The following is a 9257-nucleotide window of genomic DNA, read 5'->3' on the forward strand; positions in this document are numbered from 1 at the left end:
GGTTGCGACCGGAAGTTCAAAGGTAAATTTAGTTATTTTCGTCATTTTTCCCTTACAGGTTGGTTTTCGATACTAGGGAAAATGATTGTTACTTTGTTCATTGAAACTCATTTAATGATTATAGCTCCGTTGTTTCTGCGGAAGCCTGTTTTGATAAATACTTTTCCCGACTAGTACGTGTTGATTCCTTCTTTACTAAAGATTATTTTAATTCCAATATTGACATACCAGATCTATTTATATTAGTGTCCCATTTGTGATATTTTTTACCGGTCCCTTTTTTTTGCTTATTTGTGCTTGTATACAAGAACCCCAAATATTTTGGATAAATATTCCAGAGGCTGGGGGCCAATTTCCAACGGAAATTACTCAAACTAATTAGAATACTACGCGGCGAAATGCCAATATGCTGAGAGGTAGAACGTTTTTATAGGGTCTTTTGGAAAAGAATTTCCCTGGAAAAATATTCGGGGATCACTCACGTCTACTTAAGAACGCAGTTGCTACTTTAACAGGAAAAAAATATTTTTCGGTCGAGCTTTTAATCATAGGTATCAATATTGTTCTACACTATCTAAAAGTATGAGGAAAACACACCCTGCTACCACAGATAGATAGTTAATCTGTGCTGCTATCATTGAATAACACCTACGTAAGGTATTTAAACCTCTGTTTGTCTGTCAGTGGTTAGTCAATCATGAAAATAATTTTCGGACTACTTTTACTGGTCGGTAAGTGTCTACCTTTTTGTAATCTATAAGGAATTGATCAATCACGTCATTGGAAAATCGTCTTACTATTTTCAGCCCTCGCTTGGGGTCAAAATGGAATTCAAAATTTTTTTGAAGCCATTAAGGTAATAGTGGAAACATTAGGGAAAGTAGTACAAGCTCTAGTTAGCATCTTAGAAAATATTCAAAAATGGATTAAAGATAGTTGTGATAAAAATGGGGGTCCTGGTGCCTACGAGAACCTAAAGGTAAATACACACTTCTAATTCGTATATTAAAAGAGGGTCTTGCAGAAAGTCTGGTCGGAAGTGATCGATTTTTATGACAGTCATTTCAAAGGATTTAATCAGGACGTTAAAGAAGCGAAAAAAACTGGAAATTTAAGTGCAGTGATTAAGAATTACTGTCGCTTAAGTGTTCCGCTGATCCAATCCGTACAGAAGCTGTCAGATGGAGCAATGAAATGCAGTGAAATAGGATTCAGACAAAAGCTTCAACATTTCCGAAATATGGCCGAGAAAGCCATCAATTATGCTTGCGAAAATGATGGGGTGCGAATTATTTGTAAGTAGTTTTTTTTTTCTCAAAAAAACAGTACTAGGTACTGCGTTGAAGCTTTTGTAGCAGAAGATGGCATAGATTGTGTGATGGGTGATATTGTTTCCCTGCTAAAATGTGGGGGGGATATAAGTTTTGGTGCATTTGACCTCCCGAGCACAATCAAAAGTTTTGAGTTTAATCAAGAACTGTGCAAGTAAGCTTTGTAGATTAATCACAAGATTTTGTCACTCATTCTGCATTATAGGAATTATAAAAGAATCCAGGAGTGCATGGTTCAAACACTAGGAAAATGCAACAAGAATGAGCCAGCGAAACTCATCAATGATTTTTTAAATGAGATATACAAATCGTCGCCCTGCCATAGTTTCAATGATGCGCGAATGCTTTTTCAAGTGCTCGGCGCATTAGAAGATGGTCTTGCATGCCTGAACGAAAAGTCCGAAGAATTGGAGAAATGCGGAAACGATGCTTTTCCAAAATCCACGGAAAAGCTAGAATACGAGTAAGTATTGTGCAATTCAAAGTGAAAGTATGGAACATGATTTCTTTTTGTAGTGAAGTCAAACAGTTCCAAAGCTGTGTCGTGAAAACAACGTCAACGTGCAAACAGGATATGCCATCAGAGATAATCGATACTCTCATCGACTACATTTACAGCTTGTCAACATGAAAATGCAATATTATTATAGTAATAGAATGATAAATAAATTACTTGTCTGTTTAGGAGGATAGGAGGTTATTCTTTTGATAGATATCAAATTACCCAATCGGGTGGTACAAGAGTCACTGTTCCACAGGACAATTTTAATTTTAACCATTGGAATAGTTTTTGTTAGACCCGCATCTTAAGTTTGCTATGAACCATGGACAGAATTCACACTATATGATTCTACGAGTACACCCCTGTTTTGATGTGTACCACAAACCATCAACGAATACCTAAAATTATACAGACTATTTAGTAACGTGTTAAGACACCTTCAGTCCCTTAATCTGCCCCAAACCCCAGGGCGCAATTCTAATAAAACCCAATTTTTTTATATTTAGGAGCACAAATTGCACTAAAATCATCTTCCCAAACCAAATAACTCACCTGTGTTCAGAAATGTCAATTTTTGCTCAACGGTGACAAATAAGAAGCGATTTTTAATATTTAGACACAATCTTTAAAATCTTAATACTCGTTGGATTTTTCAGTTTTTTAATGCAATCAATCTTCAGATCTATATGTGATCTGATTTTTACGATTATTTGTATTCTTCAGATTCTTCGAATTTTTCCGACTTTTAAAATCCATAAGCTTCTTCAAACTTTTGTATTTCTTTTCTTCGAATCCTTCATTTTCCTTATATCCTTCAAATACGTCAGATTCATAGAAGTTTTCCGTTTCTTCGAATTATTCCACATTTTCACATTCAAGGAATTAGTCGAATCTTGCAAATTCTCCCATGTTTTCCATATTCTTCAAATCCTTCGAATTTTAAATTGCTCCAAATTACTCAGATTCTTTAAAACTATGAAATCCTTTCGAAAACAATTTGAGTCGCTTATCAGTATAAGAAGTGGGGACAGATAAGTCCAATTTGGAGTGTTTGTTGATTACCTAAATATAGAAAATCTTGCGAAATATCAACCTATAAATAAAGTCATTAATATTTATACACATTTTATACTTGTAGATTGTAATTGAATTTACAATTATATTTTACACGTCAGACATCTACATTACATCATATGTAAAAACAATATCACAATGATACATTTACAAAAACATTCTGCTCCATTGTAAAAGACTTCTGAGGATTGACACGCCTTTTAAATATATTTAAAAAATTTGGAATTCGTTTAATTTTACAGATTCTAAAGACTACTTGGATTCTTTGTATTCGTAGCATCCTTTGGATCCTTCAAATTCTTCATTTTTTTAAATATCGAGGTTAATCAAATTCTTTACATTCTTCAAGCGCTGCTAGATATATGCGCATCTCAATACAATTATAATGCAATCAAAATCGGTTAAAGTTAATTACCGCTACTACTAAAACTAAAACCCAACATCCTTCAAGGAAGCAACGTTCAATTGACCTTTAAGATGATGCACTCATGATTCACTTATTAAACTCCAAGAATGGACTAAAACGAGTGACTTCAAGTTCTCACCTTCAAAATGTCAGTATATACTTTTTAATCGTGGTCACGATATCAAAGATCCAACTGAACTTAAACTTATGATCAACCTATTGAGAGAATGCACAATGTAAAGGTCCTGGGAGTAACTTTCAACAGTATAAAATGACCTGGAGCTTTCTGGCGATTTTAAAATCAAAATTTTATGACTTGTGCGTTTGGAGTGAATCACATTAACTTTCTTATTCCTTACGGACACCATATTGGATTTTAAGCGCGTAACGGCATCAATTTTTTTTTTTTTCAAAAAACAACCTAAAATTTTTATTAAGGTATTCGAAGGAATGAACTTATTTTTCTGTGTATAAACTACAATTTTATTATAGTTTTATTACAAAAAGACTAAGAAAAAAAATGTCAAATTTAAAAAACTAAGATTTTTGGCAAAACTAAATTAATTCTAATTAGGAATTACAATTATTAATTATATGATGCCTTGTGACATTAAAATAAAAGCAAAAAAATTCCATAAACGGGTTTTGAAGAATTAAACATATTTTTCAAAACCTACACGTGGGTGTTGCCGCGTAGCACAACTGTAAATGAGTAGCGCAAATATAGACCATAGCAGCTATTTTCTCAAGCGAAAATCCGAAGTTTTTAGGTGGCCCAGGGGCTGAGATCTCGATGGAACAGACAGACAAACGACGGAAAATCCAACAGATTGCAAAAACAATAGAAGGAATCCAAAACAAAGTATTTTTCAGTTATGTACCAATAAAAATTGACCGTAATTAATAATTCTGCATGAAAGGATTGATGCCCCTGACCACACATAAAATACCCAAAATGTTATCTGTGCCCTGACTTTCTGTACCAAATTAACTTTTTAGTACCGCCTTACCATTCTCGCAATAGTTCAATTCATGTGCCACTACCAAAAACTAACGTGTTATTTATGTCACCGATTTTTAATTCATCTAGCTAGAATATATAATAAATTTTGTGGAAATAAGGATGTTTTCAGTTCTACTTTAAACAACTTGCTAAGTTGCATGGATCCATTTATGTTGCATTAGATACATTCTTATTATATTTGCATTAAATTATTTGTTGTTTTTTTAATAGGTTTTGAATCAATTTCTCTATACAGGGTGGTGACTTGCGTAACGCGTCATAGGGATTTCAATGTAAAATTCATAACATGCGATTATTGACTCCCCAAATTATTTTAGAGCAAAAATGTGTTAAGATTCTTGTAGAAAACATTCTTTTACGCCAATCAACCGTATTAATTTTCAATTTTTTTCATATAAAGACGGAAGATTGGAAAAATAAAACTCGCATCTTTTTCAATAATCTGCGATGCCATGGAATTTTCTAAAAAAAAAGATATCCAGTTATCAATTAGCAGCAGTTCGAAATTGATTTTATGATCGACTTGGTTACTGTCTTGCAGTTAATGGTGACTTATTCGAACATTTATTGTAAATTGTTATATTAGGAAACCGTTTTTAGTAATTTGGTCTTTCTTTATGTTGAATTCGCTGTTCTAAATATAATACTTTTTGATAGAATTTGATTTGTTTTATAGCAGACGTACCATGGCATGACGGATATTGGCGTAGTTTTTGTATTATAAAATTCCATGGCATCACAGATTATTGAAAAAGATGGAGGTTTTATTTTTCCAATTTTCCGTCTTTATTGTGAAAAGAATTGAAAACTAATACCGTTGATTGGCGTAAAAATTTTTTTTCTCCAAAAAAACCTTAATACATTTTTGCTGTAAAATAATTTGGGGAGCCAATAATCGCATGTTATGAATTTTACATTGAAATCTCTATGATGCGTTAGGCAAGTCTCCACCCTGTACATATATGTATAGGTAGCTTAATTTATTTTCGTTTTGGCGCGAGCGTTTTGACGCAAGTGTTTTGGCGCGAGCGGTTTGGCGCGAACGTTTTGGCGCAGAATCGTTTTGGCGCAGAATTGTTTTGGCGCAAGCCGCTTATATTAGTTACTGTTAGAACACCTAATAACAATTTCACTTCAATTTTATATTCATATACTTTCAGTGGATCATCCCAGTATCTGGAAATTCATTGATGCTCTCAGAACAATTCAAAAGCATAGGGATGTGTTTTATGAACAATTAGTGGCCGGCCAAGAACCTCCGCCAAAATTAAAAAAATACAGAGACGCTGATAGACGGATAAAAACTTTAGTTGAACATTATGCAAATAGAAATGTGGTGGAATATTTGAGAGGCATTGCGCACAACTTTACCTAATTATTATAAATATGCTCGGAAAACTATACTTGTAAGTTTTCTTTAACACAGTATTATTGCCCGAGCACCAAGATTACATCTCGAGGCGCTTGCGCCGAGGGGTGTAAGGTGCGAAGGCAATAATAGACTTCTCTACCGTGGTATATATACTATTTTTTTCACTACTAGCACTTGAAATCCTCTAAATTAACATATTATATTGATAAAAAAGGGAACGGTTGGACAGAATTTTTTGTTTATTAATTTAACATGTCAATCAAGTACGTAGAAGTACCAGTCAAACAGGCCGTATTTTGTTCTGTCATTGAGCTATTTTCAAAGAGTAATTTCGTTCGAATTTTTTCAAAATGTGATAATTTTAGGTATGTAATTTCTCTGGAAATGGCGTATGGTGACAATTATTCATTTTAGAGAACTTGTTCATACGTTTATTGAGCGAAATTTCGGGTTGTGTTTTCTAAAAGTGACAGCGTGACAGTTTTCATTATTGACTACTAGTTAATAATGTTCACATTATTAACCACTTTGAACAAATGCCGAGAAAGCCTACTTTACAAGTGGAAAAAAGGTTAATGATCATGTCATCAGACGCTAGTAGTGAAAAAATTATTTTTTGATATCTTTGAAAATAAATGAAGGCCAGATCGCCAGCGCATTCTCGGTTTTTCGGATTTTTTGGCCAGAACTTCGCAATTGGTAGAGCTACAAGAAATTTTGAAATTATATTCATTAACATATAATTCTGCATAACCTTTTTTCTCTTATGGTTTACGAGATCCTCCTAGTGAAAATGAAAATCAAATGCCAAATTCTTGACAGAACAGCTTCCTAGTTCAAACCAGATATTTAAAAAAAAACTTTTTTGACAGTCTTCCATTTTTTATGTCTAATGAACCCTGCCAAAATTTTAACGAAATCAAAATATTCGTTATGTTGTAAATAGTTTAATAGAAATTTTGAGTTGTAGTGTGAAAGTAGCCTTTACGGCACTCAAAAAATTTTTCCCCAAATCAGGTATAAAATTTGAACAAAACCGTCCAGCCGTTATCTCGGAACAAAAATGTTATTCTTTAAAAGTTGTTTAAAATGAACGTCAACCTTTGACATGTAAAAAAAGATGATCATAATAGCTACCTAGCTCAAGTTAGGAAACTCTGTAACCCTGTATATATAACAATTATCAAAATTAACAAAAATCTCAATATGTTAAAATGTAGATGTGTATGTACATGTGTATGTACGATGTTGATATAGTTTTGGATGCAAACTAATCACTTTTTTTTGCAAAAATACCTTGAGATTTCGTTCGAAATTTTCCGAAACGTAATATAAAGATAAGTAGTAGGTATCGTAAATGCAGTTCAAATTAGAGTATTTTGACCAATTTTCCACCACGGAACAATGTTTAAAGTTAACAGAATGAGCCTCAAACAAACGTTTTTCGAGCTTTTGTGTGGTGATGTTAGCCACAAAACACAAAAGAAATGTTTCCATGGCAAACATTTAATATAAGCATTAAGAATAAAATGAAAACACGATGCCTCGGGTAGCAAGCACGTTTACATGAAACAGGTACACTTTTTCTCTTCGTTGTTATTGAGCGAATGTTATCTTAAACAATACCCTTTCCATAAACACCGAAATCCCTACGTACAGCAAAACGACATTAGGATTGAATTTACCTGCCGCATTATACTAATTAAACCGCCTCGAAAGCTAAACACACAATCCTCGGCGTTTTCAATCTGTAATCCCTCTAACGCTAGCATATTATGACGCAGTCTAATTCGTAAATTATTCTTGTTGTCGGAATTATTTTACTTTAGCCGCAATCGACCGTCTATATATAGGAAATTCGATATGGAATGCTTTTGAGGAAATATGCTTCCAGCTATTGTCAGCCTTTCAATTATGCTACGCCGGTATTGTGATAAAACATTCTCGAATAATGTTAAAATAAGTAATGATGTACGGTTGGATGTAATAAAGAACACTGCAACCACAAATATGCGGCAACATGTCTAACAGTTTTGATCGATCTAGATTTTTGGTACTAAACCCTCTGAAGAGAAGTACTCCCAATTAATCACTACAAATTGGGGTAGGTAAATGAAATGAATGCTCGCGATTTCCATTCTCTGGAAGGGCATAACATGACGTACGTACATTAAGGGAAGATAAATGTTTATCATTTCCATAACAAAAAGAGTTTGCGCGGCAAAAGTACACATGTGTTTTTGCTAAAAGGATTCCTAAAATTGTTATCTGAGGCATTATTGTTACATTTTGGTATCAAACGTAAGTCAGACAGCGCGTTGTAAATGGGGGATAAGAGAAACCGTTTGATAAATATGATATGACTTGAACAAATGTACTGGAAAGGCAACACGGCGACAAAGTATTAGAAATCAGATTTGTTTCTTTTCAGTAGAGTTATTTCACGTTCGGTGTATCACATTGAAGCTTTTAAAGCTTTTTTCTGTTGGCCCACTGATTTAATCTGCCGCATTTAAACTCCAACGTGAATATTCACTTTTACATTTCAATTAGAACACGGCCTGACTGCATTACGTATTCTTAACGACATCGATTTAAATAAGTACTTGAAAACGTGCTGACAAAAGTTAGATTTATTGACCGAAAAACCTCTTTACTTAAGCACATACTGGAATATATATCGCGAATGGCCTTTTCAGTTTCCTTCCAGAATAATGAAGCGAAGAGGATGTGTGTATTGATATTATAAATTACCCATAAGGCTATGCATACGAAGTGCGTGTTTTATATTAACCTCAAAGGTCAATGCAAACTGCTGCCCGCTTGATATGTGTTTTTCCGATTTCTTTTTAGGGCTCAAGGAATCGAATGCCTTGTAAGATCGTAATTAAATGGATTTTAAACTTTTTCGGGCAAATCAATTTTAATGGAGGAGCCAACGTCAACTTCGGATTACGAAGAGAAGAGGGTTTGGAGGATCCACGCTTATCTTTCTACTTCATAGAAGAATGTGTAGTACAATTGTCATAATTTAAAGCACTGTTTCTGAGAGGAATTTTCACGACCCACTATAATGCACCATTGTGGCACGCCTGGTTTCTTATTTAATTATAGGTACAGGGTGAGTTTTTTTCATTTTAAGCATTGGGATCTCGGAAACCATAAGACATACGGATTCGGTTAAATGAGGAAAGAGTTGTCGTTTTAAGAGCTTATATAAGATATGCTTTTGTTTTTTGAAAAAAATCCACAGTTCACTAGATATGAGCGAAAAACAGATTTAGTGAATTTTCATTTAACTGTTGTAGAATCGTTAGAAATACAACAAAATGACACGAATAAAAGTTTTAGACATTTTAATTTAACATGATGAACATACAAATTTATTTTTAGATCTTACAATTTTTGAGTTAGAATACAAACTTTAATTTTTTTTAAATGGTGTCATACTCATAGTTGGCTTTGACTTTTTTAAAAAGGACAAATTTTTCTCTTTATAACGATATAAGGCTTGCTCAATGTACTTTAAGAAATAAACGCCCTGCAGT

General features: G+C 33.6%; 1 protein-coding gene across 1 annotated transcript; it reads left to right on the forward strand.

Annotated features, from left to right (window-relative positions):
• Positions 1-697: 697 nt before the first annotated feature.
• On the forward strand, positions 698-1970 carry LOC116176224 (27 kDa hemolymph protein-like). The gene is made up of 6 exons (XM_031494705.1): positions 698-731; positions 807-979; positions 1025-1295; positions 1347-1485; positions 1537-1794; positions 1848-1970. The coding sequence occupies exons 1-6, from the start codon at positions 698-700 to the stop codon at positions 1960-1962; spliced, it is 990 nt and encodes a 329-aa protein (XP_031350565.1). The 3' UTR covers positions 1963-1970.
• Positions 1971-9257: the final 7287 nt, after the last annotated feature.

Source organism: Photinus pyralis, unplaced genomic scaffold (assembly GCF_008802855.1).
Source record: "Photinus pyralis isolate 1611_PpyrPB1 unplaced genomic scaffold, Ppyr1.3 Ppyr1.4_LG7, whole genome shotgun sequence".
In the NCBI taxonomy this organism is placed as follows: domain Eukaryota; kingdom Metazoa; phylum Arthropoda; class Insecta; order Coleoptera; family Lampyridae; genus Photinus; species Photinus pyralis.